Source organism: Rissa tridactyla, chromosome Z (genome assembly GCF_028500815.1).
Source record: "Rissa tridactyla isolate bRisTri1 chromosome Z, bRisTri1.patW.cur.20221130, whole genome shotgun sequence".
Lineage (NCBI taxonomy): Eukaryota > Metazoa > Chordata > Aves > Charadriiformes > Laridae > Rissa > Rissa tridactyla.
In genome coordinates, this window is record NC_071497.1 from 49246509 (window position 1) to 49266002 (window position 19494).

General features: G+C 38.2%; 1 protein-coding gene across 1 annotated transcript in view; it reads right to left on the minus strand.

Annotated features, from left to right (window-relative positions):
* Positions 1–1798: 1798 nt before the first annotated feature.
* The window catches only part of SMC5 (structural maintenance of chromosomes 5), a 55733-nt gene continuing 38037 nt past the window's right edge, over positions 1799–19494 (minus strand). Inside the window, exons 17-24 of the mRNA XM_054184916.1 lie at positions 17788–17910; positions 11495–11620; positions 10719–10814; positions 10214–10318; positions 9889–10008; positions 6402–6581; positions 6213–6308; positions 1799–2672 (exon numbers count right to left, since the gene is read on the minus strand). Of these exons, the coding sequence (XP_054040891.1) occupies positions 2532–2672; positions 6213–6308; positions 6402–6581; positions 9889–10008; positions 10214–10318; positions 10719–10814; positions 11495–11620; positions 17788–17910 (987 nt within the window). The 3' untranslated portion in view covers positions 1799–2531. The remainder of the gene's footprint in view (positions 2673–6212; positions 6309–6401; positions 6582–9888; positions 10009–10213; positions 10319–10718; positions 10815–11494; positions 11621–17787; positions 17911–19494) is intronic.

The window sequence follows — 19494 nt, forward strand, 5'->3', positions numbered from 1 at the left end:
CAGCACAGAAGGGCCCCATACGCAGGTAAGGAATCTGAAATAATGCTGTAGCTACAACTAAGCGACTCAGTGTGGATTTTCACGGTTGAATACAATATCCAGTTCAAAAGACTTACTTTTAAGCCAAAAGGTCACTGTATGTGGACAGGATGCACTGGGCACGCGAATTAGCACGTCACCAACATGTGTATGGGAGACACACATGTTGTACACCTGATTGCAAATAGCAATGGCTGCTTTTATACGCAAAGTTGGTTTTACAGTTCTTTTTTAAAGGCTTTAGCTAGAAGAGCTGCTGGATAGTGAAGCTCTATTGGTCAGTAACATGCTGGTGGTACGGTTTTGCAGCTCATTAAGCTGTCTGGGGTAAGGTAATATGAACAAGTGTCATATTAAGATTGCAGCCAGAAAGATCAAAATCAGGACCTCTGGTCAAAGTTGACAGACCTCTAAGGAAAATGCAAACACCCACAAGCCTGTCACCCTCTTCACCTGTGCAGTGTGGCAGGCCTGTATCCAGAAGACATGACTTTTGAGACAGGATCTGAAGTGCCATCCTCTTGAAATAAATCAGACGTACATTTCATACCACAGCCTGAAACATAAGAAAGGAACTGAACTCTAGGAAGAAATCCCACCAAGTTCTAAGATGACAGCATTAAGAACAGATAGTGCTGTCTAGCCGTAGAAGAACTGAGTCCTAACACTTGTTCATGTAAGTAATTTCACTTATTTATGATACTGAAAACGAATTGCACTCTTCATATAGCGATCCTCAGAGACTAAACAGAATGTGGTTTTCCATTCAATTAAAAAAAAACGCAACACCAACCTTAGAAGTTCAGGGTTATGAGAAGCCAAGTATTTTGAAGATCAAAGAACATATTTAAAACACAAATCCTGTAATACAGTGGACAGATAGGCCTGTAGCCTCAGTTAAGTCGATACTCTGCTGGCCCACTCAATCCCTGGACTACAGCCTGAGTTTCCACACTCTTTTCGTTCTTCTGTCAAATATTTGTGTATGGACACTAATCCTCACGGAACTTATTCCAGGAACTCGTTTCACAGTCAGACAGAGCTCCATTGATCAACAGTGGCCTACGATGTAAGAATACATAGTTCTCTATTCCCTTAACTATTCCTCTATTGTGTTCCTATTCCAAACAAGAATTACAGTACTTAACTTTTAATACCCAAAACCTCATAGATCCTAGTTTACATGTGCAGTGGGTTAATTTATTTCTAACATTCTAATGTAAAAAGCCTGACATATCAATTCCATTAGCAAAGTTCATTGACAGGATGCTGTTAAGAATAACTCCCACTCAAAATCTATTGGAGATCAGATTTTGTATAAAATTCTATTGAAGGCTACTCCCCCCATGAAAAAATGGATACTGCGTATTTTCAGATGATGTCCTGGGACTCAATCATTTTCACATACATTTTACATACCAATCTTAGTTTCCATTTCTTTACAAATCATACTCTTCACAATTCAGTTTATTTTTTTTTTTAGAGTTAATTAAATAACAGGGACTTTATTTTAGGGGTTCAGCATTCTGTTGATAACATCTGCTTTCAAATGCTTAACAGCTACGGCCAAAACCCCACTAATGAATTTTATGGCTACCTGTTGAAAAGCCATTGCGTACACAGTCTCTCTAATGCAGCTGAAGCCTTGTAAAAAGCCTCCTGGTTTTAACTCATGCATGAAATCAGCAGGACTATTTTCTCCACCTATCACCCAAAATGCACCAAGTTTTACTTGAAAAAAAAAACCAAAACAAAGAAGTTATATATTGCTCAGTTTTACTTCTGCAAGCTAGCTAGCTCGTTCTTTCAATAATACCTTGCTGAGAGAGACTTGCTAGAAAAATAAAGACCGTATCCTTCCAGGAATACAAAATGGAACATTAGCTCAAAAATAATAAATAATAATAATAATAAAGTATATTATTCTAACAATAGTACATTCTTTATGTTAACTTCAGGTATATTTTCACAAAACAAATGCACAGCTACTTACAAACCATACCCTTCCTATACATCATGTTCTTCATTCATTCAAGTAGTTTCCATTTCAATAGGAAAATTTTGGGGAACATCCTTAACTGTGTTAGGGGGAACACTATTTATGAAAAGTAGATTCAAATTTTTGGAAAAAAAAACCAACCCAAAACCAGAAACCCAGACATAGAATTAGTCCAGTATAACCTAGAAAAATTAACTGTGCTTCTGATGCTGCATTACTAATAAAATAGCAAAATACATGAAACTTTCCTTTTTATTTAAAACTACTATTGAGAAAAAGTAGTTTCTTTGGAGAAAGAGGTCACTATGAAAGATTTGAAAAAAAATCATGCACTTCAAATCTGTTACACTTTTACACAAGTTTTAAGAATCAAAGTTCTTAATCATCAATTCTTTGAGGGTCTCATCTTTCACAATTTCTAAAGTCTTGAAAGCCAGGTGTTCCAAAAAGTTCTACAAAAACATTATATATATTTTTAATATATATGTATGTATCACTGTTCATCCATCCTTCCAAGTCGCCGCCGCCGCCTACAGAAAGACTTTAAGTTCCATTTGTTTGCCTCCAACATAAAAGGTCCATTGTAGACAAACAACACTGTCATCCTGTCATTGTAAGTGAGATTCTGCAGGAGCTGGTGAAAAAACACAAAAAGCAAAGTCAAAATTGCTAGAAGAGATGTTCTCCATTACCTAAAACAAGTGAAGGAGGTCTACATAAAGTCTTAGATCTCAAAAAGTCAATATAGCAGGACTATAGCCTTTCTGACAGATGATGTATATCTGTTCCTAGAAACCCCCCAAAAAGACTCCACTCATTCGCCTGGCAATTTCCATACCTAGCTATTCTTACCACAACAAAATCTTCCTATCCGATCTGTACCTTCTTGCTGCAAATGTGGTCATTACTTTTTTCCCCTTACCCATGATGGGCAGAGAATATTGTCTGGTTTTCCTCTTTTGCCAGGGCAGGGCAGGAGGTAGTTACTTGGGCACAATTATTCTGCCTCTCTTCAGCCTTGTGCTCCTCTGAGCTAAGCAATTTCAATCAGTGCAAATAAAAAACTTTCAAAACTTCATAAAAGTTGTACTGCTGACTTCTGGAATAACTCCAACCACTGTACTACTTTTCTGAAGTATAACAGCCAAAGCTGGACACTTACATAGTACAAATCTTGTCAGGCACAAGCCCAGCAGACTGACAGACATCACGCAAGCTGTAGGGTTATCTGCAGTGCTCAGGATGACTTTTAGCAATTTACTTGCGACTAATGCTCAACCTGTAATCCACAGTAACTTCTCTCTCCCCAGTCATTTAGGCATTTATGCCTTAGACCAGATGCTGTTGTTGATTTTTCCCACTTAAATACCAAGTCCTATGCTTGTCCGTGCTGAAATACACCCTGTTTTCAAATAAAGTACTTAATCCAAGATTGCTTTGAATTCTAATCTTGCTCTACGGTAAAGAAGCATTCACTCCCAACATGGTGATTATTTGTATGTTTAATAAATGTAATCTGTTTCAGCATAGATTGATATTAAAAACACTCATTTTCAAACCCAAGACTCATTCCTAAGGAACCCATTCAGTTCATCTACTCATTCTGAAAGTGAATCACAACTATTCAGAATACAATTTTCCTAATCAGCTCTACTGCATATTAATCTATACTCCTTCCCCTCTGTAGCTTGCTTAAGAATATAGCTGGGTAAAGTGTCAACACACCGAAAAAAAACACAGTAAGAGTTTTTCCTGTATCTACTGGATACATACACAGAACTTAGCTTAGTATGACAATTTCTCATAGTTACTAGAAAGCAAGTATGTAATCACACACTAGAAAGTGATGACATACAGTGTAGGCTCAGGAACTGCAGGTAAGCCACTGGAACAGCAGAGTTTGGCTTCCTCCTCCGCCTGCTCTGTACAACCTTTTAATTACCCTCTGACCACAGCCCACTCAAACTATCTCCTCGCCTAAGACCTCTACATGAAGTGCTATCTCAATAATGTTCTTTGTGGTAGGCCAATACAACTTCACCATGTTAACTGTGGTGATCACCTACTTGCACGTGAGAGAGAGAGAGAGAGAGAGGAAAAAATAAAGAAAGAAATACTTCCAGCGACCTCTTCTTAACACAATCTCTTGCTGCTGAATAGTGGTGCAAGACATTCCTTGATCTTCCTCTTACCATAATATTAAATGGACTTTTTTTTTAAGCCTCAGAAATTTCTTATTTCTGCCTTCTCATTTGTCCTGGTTTGAGGTAAAACAGAACCAACTTTCTATTCAGTAATTTTACTTCTTAGTTAGGCCTCTTCTAACTCTCTGAAATTAACAGCACGTTGTGTCTAAAGCGCTTTGTTCAGAGTGATAAGACAGCTTGTGCCAAGGAATGGTATGCAGCAAGGCTCTTGCTTATACTTATTGCTGTAACAACCAAGGTCAGCTAATTTCGTTATTTGCCCCGTTGGAGGGTCGTAAACAGAAAAGCATAGAGGGGTCCCACCTGCAGGGAGGAGCAGACAGGACAGGTGACCCAAAACTGACCAACAGGGGTATTCCATCCCATCTGCCCCATGCTCAGTCTAAAAGATGAGGGATCAAAGGGTCAAGACTTTTCCTTTGATGGCTGACATCCGAGGAGGACCCTGTCCATCTGCCTTTGGTCCCGATCCATGCGTTCCTGACTCCAGCTGTGGAATCCAGTTCCCACCCGGCGCTGAGTCCAGCCTGGGACTTCCCCAGTGCCTGCTGGTGACGTCATCCTGGGAGCTTAATGCAGTTTTGTATATACTGTATCTATTTAATTATTTTCCTTTTTATTCTATTATTAATATTTCATTAAAGTAGTTTAGTTTCTTCTAAACTCGTAAATCTCTTTATCTCTCCTCCTCCTCTCTGTGCATGAGAGGCTGGGGGGAGGACCTGTTGCCGGCCATTGGCCAATTTGGCCAAAACCATGACATCATTTTTACTCTGATCTTTCTGATTAGCTCTGCACACTCAGTTTTCCCCCTTCTCTATTCTTAGTAATTTCACAACGAGTACAACTTTTAAAACAGACTCTGAACACTACAGTCCTTTATATGTGGGAAGCATTATAGTTAGTAGAGCTATTTCTATCCTTTCAACATCCAAACTATTCTCTAATTTCTCGAAGTTGTAGAGAGCACAGAAAAGCAGATCCAGTAAGCAGAGAAATCGCAAGAAGACAAAAGCAGACAAATAACACACAGAACAAGAAAGAAGTAATGTGTACAGGAAACGACCAAACTGCGTGGAGGTAAGTACACTGCAAGATCAGAAGGAACAACAAGCATCACCTTCCTCCTACTTTCAGTCAGGTAAATGCTGTAGGTGGCTATTCTCAGGTCCTTCAACTGCTATTTACAGAAAAGAACAGCACATACCAGCCAGATTTTCTAAAATACAGCGGGAGAACTGATATCTTAATAAAAAGCACACAGCCCATTACTTAATGCTTGCCTCCTTGGTGTACAAGTAACCTTTATTAAACAGCCACCCTACTTAATAGTCCTTTCAAGCCACAGCAGCACATCAGTGCATCACCTAGTAAGTCAATTATCTTTTCTTTTTTTTTTTTTTTTAAATTATTTTAGCAGAAGAGCACAATTAAGCATTGGTCATTCTTTTCTTGACTGAAAACTCCTCTTCAAGCCATTCTCCGTGGAGCATAGCACTGACCTTTTCTGAGCTTGTAAGTCTCAAATTATTACTTGGAATAGCTTTCCTCTATGAATGTGGGACTCCTCTAGTTCTTCTGATGTCCGCAGTACTAACCTATTCCAATATCATTATCTGACTTTTTTGGAAGTTGTTCTCTGCTACAATGCCAATTCTGTGTGAGCTAAAGGCAATACATTTGACAGCTCTGTTACATGGTATCCCTAGCCACTGGTGGTTAGCTTGTGATACTTTCACAGAGACCACAATTCCAGAATGAATTTATGATGAGATGAGCCCTGGTATGAGTTGTCTGAATTCCTTCCAGGAATGTCCTTAAAATGGACAAATTCTCTCACAGTTACCCTTTAATATTAAGTTCTTAGGTAAAACAGAGACAAGTTATAGAGTTTTTATAGGGATATTATCACACAAAACTGAACTCTCCTACACATTAAACTTTCAATTTCATTTTCTACCACGCACCTTTGGTGTAATAAAGAAGTACTGAGATGTGCTTTCTTTACAAGCAGTTTTCACAACCATTTCAAAAACTCTTCTCTCATTCATTGGATCCATTCCCTAAAAGAAAAAAATACAATAAAAAAAAGTCTCTCCACTATGTCATAAGCATCTGTATAAAAAGACGTTATATACTGCACTATTGATCCTCACCTGATTTATTTCATCTACAACCCTGAAAGGACATCTGTTGAGTTCCTGTAGAGCCATCAGGTACAACATAGTGGAAACACTTTTCTCACCTCCACTCTGATGATATGGAGTCAATTCATGAAGTTCAGTGCTACTGTGGAATTTGACTCTAATGCGAATCCCATACTTGTCGTATTCCTCCTATAAAAAAAGCCAGTACCTGTTAAACTCAGTTTATCTGTACTACAGCTTATTTGATAATGACATGAAAATTAAAGGACATTTACATCAAATGTTCTACAGGGGTCTACAAACTACTCAAGTTCAACTTAGTATCAATATTTTAATTCTATTTCATATATTTTCCTTAACTCTGATCTATTCTATGTTAGATACAGGATTTTCAATACTACTCCCTCTTTGAGACAAGGATTTGTTAATTTCTGAATCCCTGGTAAGAAAGACTTCACACATATTAAGAACATATATAAGAAACAAAAATTCTTGTCTAGAAAAAGGAGAAAGCAATGCCCCTATAAATTCCATTCATTGGGAAAAAAATGCATTAGGGTACGTGATGTTATCAACTTGAACAGTGGGGTGATGGGGGACATGTGTGTCTAGGCCAAGATCCCATCTGAGCCTCTTCAAGTGCAAGCAGTCTAATTAAATCCTTCACTTTTCCTCCACTAGCAGATAGAGATGCAAAGCCCCTACAAAATCCACTATGACAGCAAATTTCAGGAAAACCACACACAAGTATTCCAGCCCTGGCCTTTTCTTTAACAGGAAACTGACACTTGTCAACGGTCTGAATCAACGATGCATAGGCATGGCGATAACAGATGTGGTTCAAAACAAGGCCCATGCAAGGAAATACATTAATGATTCAAGGAAAAAAAAAGTCTTTGGAGCACTTGTTAATATTTCTGAACTTCAGGTAAGCTCAGCGCAGGAATGGGAACGCAATCCTCAGTGCAGAAAGCCCATAATGATTGCTTACCATTTGGTCTACATAAGACTCAATCTTTATTTTGACTTATCAAATTAATGATAGCTATGGGGAAGATTCAAAAGTTTCAGAAATATGAGTTCCAAGAGGTCTATCTATATTCACTATGGAAGCGTAGTCATCAACTCATGTTCTTCTGATAACAGAATTGCAAGGCTGAGGGTGGAAGAAAGGAGTGGAGGTGATTCCTGATGGTTATTCACAGAATACTTCTAGATTTAGAAAGGACAGTTGTGGCAAAGAGACAATGAGGAGCTCATCCTGTAGAAGCTGGCACATGCCAGTTTGGTTCAGATTGCCACATACTGCAATTATCAAAAGGCATATGAACCTGGGTGACCTGGTAGAGTAGAGTCCCATTGTAGGGCTGGCTTTTACGAAGCACAACAAGGTCTAAAAGCCACCATGAAGTAAGTCAGTTGTACCATCTTAAAGTCTTAAAAACTGCCTTAAGGAACTTCAAGTCTGCAGGAACAATTTTCAGCTTCTTTGCTACCTTCAAGTCTTGTTTTGGGATGAGTAATGTACATACCAGATAGCATCTAACATTGGAGAGGATGTATCAAATCCTCTCAAATCAGCTAATCTGCTAAATCAGAAGAACAAGCCATCTTTTGGTGTTCCTCGTGTTTTGCTACACCTGCAGGCAGACAAGTATCCTCAGGACTGCAAAGTGTAAGGTCTTATACTGGTATTTGCTTTCATGTACTACAAACATTTGGGGCTTCTGGTGCACCAGTATCGTAGAGTGAAAAAACATCCTTAAGCTCACAATTTAGTTCCTGTTTCTTCTCTAACAAGTAGTTGCAGTGCTTTTGCTATACTCTTTGGAAAGGGATGTGGCTGTGGGACATCAAGAACACAATGGCTCTAAGGCCACTGTACACCCAGATGCATTGGCACAGACTGAAACTAGGCTCAGAGAAGTTTACAAGGTACAGGCTGGCAAAACCTACAGTAAAAAAGATCCACCCTCCAGCATTGCTGCAATGGTATCAGAAAGTCAGGCCTTTGTTGCCAGACTACTGGGAATGACAGTTCATATAACTGACGGATATTGCAGGACCTGTCAAGAATGATGCCTAAAAATCCCTGTGGGGAATCGAGGAAGGTGAGGGTTATCACTGCCAGCACTCTGAATTCTTGTTACCAAGCTCTGCCAAGGAAAGTCAGAACATTCACTGCAGTTTTTGCTACGATGTCAAGGAAGAACCTAGTGAAGTACTTCACACAGTAGGTACTATCACCAAGGACATCATCAGATCTCAAGGTCCCTGCAAAGCAGGCTAACAGAGGCAAGACCTTCAGTGTCACGAGATTATTTCAACAAAGATAATTCCACCTCAAGGGTCTCTCTTTTGATATTTACATTCAGGGCAGAAGAGTCTGCTGCAGAGAAGAAAGGTAAGGAACCCAAGCTCTAGAACAGATTACAGGCATTGATCCCTTAAGGAAAAGGTTTTAGTCATTGGCACGGTACCACTAGCTAACCTCTTAAACTATTTGTGATATCTTTGCAACAGAAAAGCAAGAGCTTCCAAAGAAGGTATTCAGAATAACAGCCCAAACCCTGTTTGCTTTTAAACTGCTTCATGGTTTCTCTGTCGACTCTCTCCCAACTTACTTTTAGATAGAAGTATTTGTGTAATGAAGATCTGACCCTGTAGGTAACTATCAAAAGAACTGAAGAGTCCATGTTTTAATGCCGTGTTGTTTCATAATAATAGTTTCTATCTAAACATTTTTATGCAGTTCATGTAAACAGCCTTGTCAGTCACTATTCTGCTCCCAATAATAATTACCACTTCAAATATTTTAAGAAAAGCTGCTTGAGTAATTTACAAAGTCTATCCATTACATATGACAGTCTTAAAATCATCATTACAGAGATCAATTTAAAACAAAATACCCAACTTCTCTTCAGACCACTGCACTGAATATTTCTCCACATTGGTACTTTAAACTCTTCATTAGGGACAAACCCTGTCTATAAATGTTACCAAGGGCATAACAGGCTGGGCCAAATGTTTGCTACTTCCAAACCAGACAAAACGTCAGCAGACTTGAGTAGAAACAACATGTAGAACAAAATCAATACAACACTTAATAATAGTAGATTTAGTCACTAAATGATAATAGACTAGCACAAATTAGCTAAAAATGTAGAGTTAAATCACTAACTTAATAAATCTGAGTTACAGCTAAAGTAAATACAATACTTCTAACTGAGCCCTGTAAGTTGCAAAAAGTTTCCAAAAGTCAGGGAGTTGAAGTCCTAAGCATGTGGACAAAGACTCATTTTCCTTTAATCAGACAGATAAGTCCGTTCTAGCACAAAAAAGTGTGTTTATCAGTAACAGTTCTTTATTTTTTTAAAAGTAATGTCTTTCCTACCATCCAAATGACAACTTGTTATTTTTTCTCTAGCAATATATAAGCAAAAGATGATGCGTGAAAATATGAATGTTATTCTTCCACATGAAAATTAAATCATACCTCATTTTCCACATGAAGATCAACTTCACCAACACACTCCATAGAACTAAAAAAGTTACTGAACTTCTCGTTAATTTGCTCAATCAGCTTTTTCAAGGGGTTTAGCCACCTTTCTTTGACCTAGAAGTAGACATATCCATGTAAAACCATTTTTAGTAACTGAATTTTCTGTTAGATAGCATTTAAGTTCAAAAATACCATAATTACAGAAGCTAACATCTCAGTTTACCCTCAAAACAACTTGGAATGTTACCCTTTATTTCTGTACATACATTCTATTCCAATAAGAACATACTGATACAGAAGTGATATTTTCAGCTATTACCTGTGAAATGTTTTGCTTATAGTTTTCCAATTCATTTTTCTTTTCCTCTAGATACTCTGTCAACTGCTGTATTTCTTGTGTCTGCTTATTGTATTCTTCAACAACCTGCCAGAATAAAAAAAAAAAAGCAGTCAACAAGATGTTTGCCAATTCTGACCTTGACTGTAAAAATACCACACTGCACTGATTCTGTTCAAACATAATTCTGTAAATTATTGCATTGCACACTGAACAAGATACATTTCTAGCTTTAAAACAAAGAAACTCTAAAGCGTTGCTTATTTCAGGTTATTGCAACTTTTTTTTTTTGTTTAAAAGGCATAGAACACACTGTTCTTTTGGAAGAACCTACTTAAAATTCTAATAGATGCAGAATCTGGCATTTACAGCACATTGTTCCTGCTGTCTAGCTTATTATACTAAGAGATCTAGCACAGAGTGGGAAGCAAGTACAATACGGGTGGAGGGGGAGGAAGAGAGGGAGGAGGGAAGGCAGTGAACATACCGAAGCATTCAGGCCTGTGAAACAGGAGGCCCTGGTTTTCTCTTCATTCAGAAAAGCATCGATTTCCTCCAACGTGGTCGGAAGAGCCTGAAAAGCCTACAAGAGAAAGGATGCATGTGTTACACAGCTATGTTAATGGACTCAAGTTTGCTAAAAAGAAATTGAATAAGCCATAAAACATTCTATTACTTTTAATCAGGATGTCACATATTCAAAATTTAACAGCCAGATTCACTCACAAACTATTCTGGACAGAGAAAGAAGGCTAGAAGTGCTACATAACAAAGATACACAATTAATTGCTCCTTAGTTGCCTACCTTGTGCAGGTACAGATGCTCACAGACTTGGTATGAGCCAGGGGCTACGCTAGTTAAGCCATGCAAATACTTCTAGAGGCTGGCAAGACCTCCAGGTAAGTAGGCGGGCACAGATTTCAGTTCTTTTGTGTTGCTCCATTAGAGCAAGAAGCTAGAAAAACATGGTCTCTAATTATTTCTATGAACACAAGACTATGGATTTGAATTGAAATTTCAGATTGTATTTCCTCTCCCCTGTGCACAGAACAAAGTGATTGTCAGAGGATATCGCAGCACTATTTAAAGGTGCTTTAAAAGGGTAAGCGACAATATACAAGTTAACACTAACAGAAGTACACATGATCCTTACTGGTAGCCATCTAATATAAAACACATAGTACTCTTTGCTGGAGAAGTTAGAATGGTGTGTACATCATCCAAAATTTAAGAGACATGTGGAGATTTGTTTTTGCACGTACAGTTTGAAATTCTTTTGGAAGATGTTGATCCGGACTCAGCCTGCAGACCTGTCGAGCTTTTTTCAGCAATTCCTTGCAGTTCTCTGTAAGAACTCGCTTCCTTTCATCCAGCTCACGAAATCGTTGCTGTTAAAGAAGATATTTAACTTTATTATAAATTTGCAGAGGTGACATCAGCACACTGGCAAAAACCAACATCCAAATCAGAGAACGTAGGTGAAATCAGACTGCTTTAAGACTGAAAATCTTTGTTTCAACACACAGAACTCATTCTGCCTCTCTGCTCCAAGTCAACAGATGCCAAGGTAAATTGATCAAAAGCATGTTCTTGTAATATCGCTAAATTTATTTTCTCTCAACTAGAGAAGCGTACATGGAGATTCACTATGTGCCTCAAAATAGACTATTTTACAGGAAATTCCCTATAAGCCAAAACACAACTGCTGTGAGCATTATTTTTCATTCACTCCCATTTAACTCTATTCACCTGCTTGGAAGACCATGGTGGACATGATGTACACTGAATGGTACTTTAGCTGAAATTTTACAGAGTAAACACCATAATTACACAATTAGAAGTACTTCCTTTGCTGTTTCACATTCTACCTCTGCAACGTAGCCAGCAAAATACAAAACAGGAACACACATGATTCTTAAACTAGTGCTGAAAAATAAGTGAAAAGCAGGTACGGTTTCCGGTTTTGAACAGCAGTCTCACGGCTAAACTCTTTGGAACTTACTACAGGTAAGTGGCCAACCCAGCCCTATCACTTTTACAATGCAATGTTACCATGACAGCAGTACCTTCATAAAACACTAAGCTAAAGATCATCTCAAATAAGCGGTATTCAGGCAAAAAACTTGGGAGAGCCTTAAGTATCGTTTCCCCTCTGCCCCCAGGAATCTCACTCACTTATCTCTATACATGCTTCCAAATGCCAAGCTGGCAGTGCTGGGGAGTAACTGCTTGCTGCTGTCTCCCATCAGGTGAGCACCCAACTGCAGACAGCTGGGAGCTGCCAATGACTGCTCCGCAGTGAAAAGGGGTACATGCCAAGATACTCGAGCTTTTAATCCAAATTATTTTACTATATAATTACTCATGTGATTACACATGCAATCCATCTCTTTAACAGACGTTACACCATGGGAATACACTGTTTTCACTTTTTTCAGAGGCACAAAATTCTGACTCAAAATCCATATGCACAATATTTTGCTTCAGAACTTCCTTCTGACTGTTTCGAAAGTTTAGTTACATTCCTACACTTCGGAGAGCTTTATTTTCCCAGTTTTTATTGCTGTGTATTTCAGTTAAATACGAGAGCCCTCCAGTGGCAAAAAAATTTTGAAGTGTTTGTTTGTAGATTATACAATTAAGATAAATGTTTATTCCACATTCTTAGAATACAGGACACAGACACTAATAGCAATTCACATAACTTTCTGGTAATTTAATTAATCTTTATTTACTAAATACAACAGAAGCAGTAGTAACAGATATGAGTGCCACAAAGACAATCTGAGGGCTGGAGCATCTCTCCTATGAAGACAGGCTGAGAGAGCTGGGGTTGTTCAGCCTGGAGAAGAGAAGGCTCCCGGGAGACCTTATAGCGGCCTTCCAGTACCTGAAGGGGGCCTACAGGAAGGATGGGGAGGGGCTGTTTGCAAGGGCACGCAGCGATAGGATGAGGGGCAATGGCTGTAAACTAGAGCAGGGTAGGTTTAGATTAGACATTAGGAAGAAGCTCTGTATAACGAGGGTGGTGAGACACTGGAACAGGTTGCCCAGAGAGGTGGTGGAGGCCCCATCCCTGAAGACATTCAAGGCCAGGCTTGATGAGGCTCTGAGCAACCTGATCTAGTTGAAGACGTCCCTGCTTACTGCAGGGGGTTGGACTAGATGACCTTTAAAGGTCCCTTCCAACCCAACACATTCTATGATTCTATGATCAAGAGTGATCATCAATGGAGTTCTCACACTCACTCAAGAATTAGGGCTACTGTTCTCTACAGCACGTATCAACTCACAAATCCTGTTTTTCCTTCCCTCCACCTAGCACTAAGAAATAGATTTTGCATTAGAGGTAAGCATTTCACAATCTTCACAAGCACACCATAAAGATATTTCTCTACATTGTATTGATGTTTTTCAAAAGGTAAAAAAAAGAAAGAAAAGGCTTTTTTTAATTCACCACCACCATCACTTCATAAATTCTATAGTAGAGAAGAAAGGAAACATCACATGGAGGCAAGAAAAGAAGGACTGGCATTAGAGCTATACAGACAAAACAGCAATAAATGGAGGATGGCCCTCCTTTTGGTTACAGCCAAGATCTTACATCATTCTGAATTAGCACAAATTAAACTGTACACCACAACACCTACATTCCATTACATATCTGCATATGTGCTGTAATACATTCAATAAACAATTTTTTCAGGAACATTTTAGAAAGTTGTAAATTAAAACTGGACAATATTTTGGATCCCAGAAATCTGAAAGTTAACGGGCTTCATCGGAAATGTATTTGACTTCATGATAACAAAAGATCTGGTCAAGACAACACATCCATACTTTTTTTTTAATAAAAGAAACATCAGTTCTATACTGATGTGTTTGACCATTTCCAGAGTCAAAGTCAATTCTGAATCATCAGAAGTGGGGAATATCAGCTCTCAATTTTACATAAAGCTCCCACGTGAAATGCTGCAGAGCTGCATGAAACAAGATTTCAAGTTGATCTCTATGCACTGAAAATCTGAAATAGATTCAACATCAAATATGTCCGACCCAAGCAAGTAAAATTCTTCAAGGTGTGAAAAGGAAAATACATGTTTGGGCAGAGGAAAACCTCAGCAATAGAGGGAAGAAACAGACATTAGATGTGGCTATGAGGAACGTGCCAGAATAAGTGCACTGACAGTTCAGCAACAAGGTCAGTCTCAATTTTCATTCAGCTTTGCCAGTTGATTGTCATGGCCACATGCTAAAAAACATTAGATAAATATAAATAAATAAGAAAATACACAAGTTCCAATTCCTTCTCCCTCATATATTCAAAAGTGCATGGCAACGTTAAGGATCGCGTCGATTTCCTGAAGGTGTCTCAATAAAACCCATCTAGATAAAAAAGTAACTCTAAGTAGAATGAATTACCATTTTGATCAGGGATGCTACCATGAAAAATCATAGCCTAGACAGAGCTTTACATTTGTTTCAGCCAACAGTATAAGAACCAACTTGGAAACAGCTTTATCTGAGTACTTCAGGAAAGTTCTGTACTAGTGTAGGGCTGTGATTAAAGCTTCCTGAAAGGCACCTACGAAACAGCAGAAACCAATAATATTTCGCATGCACAAGCAATTTGTATTCTGTTGTGCTCATCGGTACTACAACTGGTCTTGTGCAAAATAAGAAGCTGGTTAAAGAAAATACAGCTACCAGAAGCCAATGTTTCCTCATGAATTGGTATTTGAATGCATGCTCAGTGAAAGCATTTAATTATCTGAAGTTTGGAAATTTATACATAGAAAAACAGAATCTGCATTTTCTTAAAACTTGGCTTAAGGACCAAATGCTGCAATGTACATGCTGAGTATTAATACCAATTATTTAAACAAGTTTACACCAAATGAACCTGAAAATTAACAAGCTATCAAACCAAGACATTTAGCAAGACTCTTTCAAGCAACCATCATAAACATGCAGGCAACTGTGCCATTATCTAATGAGCAGATGGGGCTAACAATCCTCCCTAATGTTCAGTATGGGTCACAAACACAGATTTGCTTCTTAGGCTCATGAAACAAATTAAATACAAGGAGTTGTTAAAATAACACTAAGGTTCCCACTTGAACTTCAATGACAAAATACAAGTCCCAGAAATCTGTGGTTGCTAACTTGACTTGTTGGAAAAGATGTACTTCTTTGGCCTTTCCACCTAAGCAGTTAAAAAAAACACACTATAAAGCAACAAACATGCTGCTCTCTCCACAGTATCCAAGTGCGAAGACCTCACAAAAGGAACACATGCAATCTTCTCTTAGATGTACTAAATGGGGTTTGTGTTTGCTTCAAAGCTTAATCAGATCTTTACTTAGGTATGATAAAGACTCAAGATTGCTTGGGAGATAAACACCATGAGTAAGCACTAAGTATTAACAAAGTTTTGCAGCTTCTTTGGCTGATACCCACCATTTCCAATGAATCCAATTTCAATGAATGTATCAGGACCAGCACACGACCTACAAAAACGTCTGATGATTAGATAGAAAACTAATGGTCCCATAATTGTAACGTTTAGGCTCCAATTTAGTTGACTACACAGCTTTTGTACTTCTTTGTATTTGTGTTTGGCTTCCTCCTTTTTTCAGGTTTATTTATTTTATAAAAACATGCAGCCACTGTGTGCAAGACTTCCTTGAAGTGTTGTGGTGGCATCCTCATGGGCAGCTTGGGAGCAAGACTACCGTAGCAGAGTACTGCTGTAGAAAAAAATTTATCACAGCCAAAGCCACTAAGAGTTGGAGGGAAGGGTCAATTTAAACATACTATTTCAAATAACGCTTAATTTGAGATGAAGCTGAGTTTTCCCCATGAAAGTGAATCTCTTAAAGCAGAAAACAAGAAATAAATCACAGAGTGTTAAACATATATCATTCACAGGGCAAAGAGAACTTCTTAAAAAAACCAAAAAGGACTGAAGACGTAATTCAAAGACTCAACATACAGTATATGGGAAGTGTGGCTTTGGACATCCATGTACGTGAAAATTTAAGATGCACTTGAATACCCAGAAGACTTTTCCTCCAGAGCAATTAAACTTCTAGAAATTATAATAACTGGGATTACTGATTTTAGGGGTTTTTTTTCCTGTTTTAATGTTCCAAGAACAAACTAGGCAAAATATAAGCTTTTATATGATTTCCTCTACTTGTGTGGTTGAACTTAACTCGGTAACAATGACTAATGTGACCTAAGCTGACTCAAACACCTCTTCATAACAGGAGGAGGCAATTCTTGTTTAACCAAGAATTAACAGAAAGTTACAAGTCCTGTCTACTGATCTGGCCAGATATCTACTATAGAACAGCCCAAACCACTCCCTAAACAATGAGGAAGATGAGGACAGAGAGAACTAGAAACATTAAATAAACTTCTCAGTAATGATACACACTACTCACCATGAGGTTCACGGCTTTCATACATTCTTACTCCTTACTAAACTCCAGCAATGATGCGATGTGCATTGGATTTTGATAAAATCTGAGTAACAGCTGCATCACGTGAGAGAACTGATACAGCAGTGATTTTCCAAGTAACATGCTGGACTTGTCTCTATTTTCAAGTTACTTTTTGCTCCTTTTCGGAAGTTCTCCTCCTCTTAAGTTTTCTGCAAGTGATGACACCTATAACCTCAAGTCGTTTTCTAAATATATGTCAAGGTCATTCTTTTTGGAAGTGCATATCCACCCAAAATAACTATCACTTACCTTTCAAACTACTTTCTAATTTAACAGCAATTTTTTTTTGTGGATCAAATTGAATTAGCAGCAGGTATAGTTAACCTGACTCTTGTAAGATAAGAAAAAAAACTTAGCATCCTGTACTCTGACAGATTTTTCCCCAGTGCATTGAAAGATATAACTACGACACAAATACAAAAATTGACCTCTACGCACCAATCCGTAAGAGATCGCAGCATCATTTGTTCTTAGAAAAAGAGTACTTGTCTCTTTTCTAAGAGACAAACTCTTTCCTCAGAGACTGTCTTTTTACCTGAACACAGCATAGCTTCCTAATGTGATCAACAGAAGGACTGTTCATCTTCCTTTCTGGCATTAAATTACCATTATGAGAAAATAAACCATGAAAGAAAGGTAAAACAGCTCTGCTCTACTCTGATACAGTACTTTCTGATTCATCTTGAACTTCCATCTCTCGTATGGGTTGGGGTTACTTGTTTATGGCAGACTCAGAAGAAAAAGAGTACTTCCAAATAACAGCTAGCCTTTTTACACACACATGCATTATAATAAAAAGATATGGGACATGATGATTGTTCAGCATATTTTCACAGAAGCTTAACTGTCTTAATGGAGGAGGCCAAAGCTCCTATTCAGCTAAAATGAAGAGGCTGAAGTCAAACTACAGAAATTAAGGCGAAATATTTAGCAATACTAACACCCATTTCTAAACAAAGACACAGAAGCATCCTTTTCTACATACTAAAGGCTTCCACAGAAGATGTATTCATAGTAGATATCCCAGTATTCATAGAAATGGTTACCTCTGCAGCTCTTAGCTGTACACTTGCTGCTTTATACTCTGATTCCAGTCTGCTCTTCTCTGCCGCCACTGTAGTGCTCTGAAGAACCAAACCTGCTTTGAGGATGTTCAGCGATATACAATTCTACACAGGAAAACAGAAAATGTCATTTTTTTTCCACAAAAGACTCAAAACTGATATAATCACTCTCAGGCTTTAGAAACTATCCATTTTTCAGTCATAGCATACAATCTCACACTGTGTTCAGCTCCTCAACACCGCTGTCTATCAAATTCAATGAAAAAGAAAGCTGACTTATTGGTGACCCAAGCTCTTCAAGATGTATAGTCCCTATGTGCTTTTAATCTCTAAGCATATACATATCACTTGCAACCAAATAATTTTACACCAAAAAAGCACATTCTCTGTCCCTATGCCATATACTCACACGTGAAAAGTGACAAAAATGACAGAATCCAACAGGTGGGTTTTGGTGGACTTCATAAGTCACACACACAGAGGGAAAAAGGTCAAAAACCAAACACATAAGATATAAACCTCTCTCACTGACAATGCAAGATGACTGACTGGATGGACAGTGACTCTAGTGTCCTGTGTCTTAACTAGAACAGCATATGACAATAGAAGGAGACTCTGTTTTGGGAGTTTCATAACAATCTTTAGTGACCCTTAGAACCTGGTTTGACAACTTTGACATTAAAATGGTTGCTTCTTTAAATGAGTCATCCTCAGGAGCGGTCTAGAGGCTTCAAAATCAGCAATATATTCTTGATAGTGTGAAGGGTAGCTTCAAACCTCAAATTATGGGGCATTGAGACATCAGTTTACCATTATTTTTTTTTAACAATTGGCATATAAATCGAAGGAATCCTCTCTCTTAATGAAAGGGAGGACAAGGCTCCAACTGTACACCTAGGGGAGCTGCAGGATGAAGTTTTGAGAGTGTCACCTTATGACCACAATAGTGAGCTAAGGTCTGAGATCTTTACTATTTGTCATTTCAACACAAAGTTTCTACAGTGTGAACTTAGACATAAGAACACGCTTATTCGTTTCCAATCCACCTAAACAGTTTAAAAACAGTTATCAGAGAAGTAAACCAAAAAAAAAAGTCATAACAAAAGGAGATGAAAAATAGAAAAATTTAAGATTATTATAAACCAACAGCACAAAGAGAACTACATGCAAAAGCAGTGCCAGAATCTGAAACAGTGGAACAAGGCTGTCTCTGTCAACTGGTTGTAAAGTATTGATGTGTATAAGGTACGTGCCACATACACTCTGCCTGGTGTATTTGTATAAATGTACGTGCAGCCTATCGCTCTAGTTGACTGCTCCACAAAAGCCCCAGAACTCTTAAAAAAGTAGATCACATTGGCACCATGCAAACACAGAAAAATCCCACATATGTTTTAAAATTCCTTCTGTGGCAGGAGTATGCCTGAAACATACCACTACCTAAGTTTTTATGACTTTAATAGCCTACAGCTAGTATAACCACAAAACCTATTGAAGTACAAGGGTTCCCATAAACTTGGAAGCATTCATGAAGTCTGGTTTAGGGATGACCAGAAATGTATGGATTTCAACAATACTGATAAAACACATAATGAAACACCTTTCTTGTATCAGACCATTTTCTTCTCTTCTGTATGTACTCACGTATTTTTCCTACAGCACACAAAGTGTGAAATTAAGCTGATACAC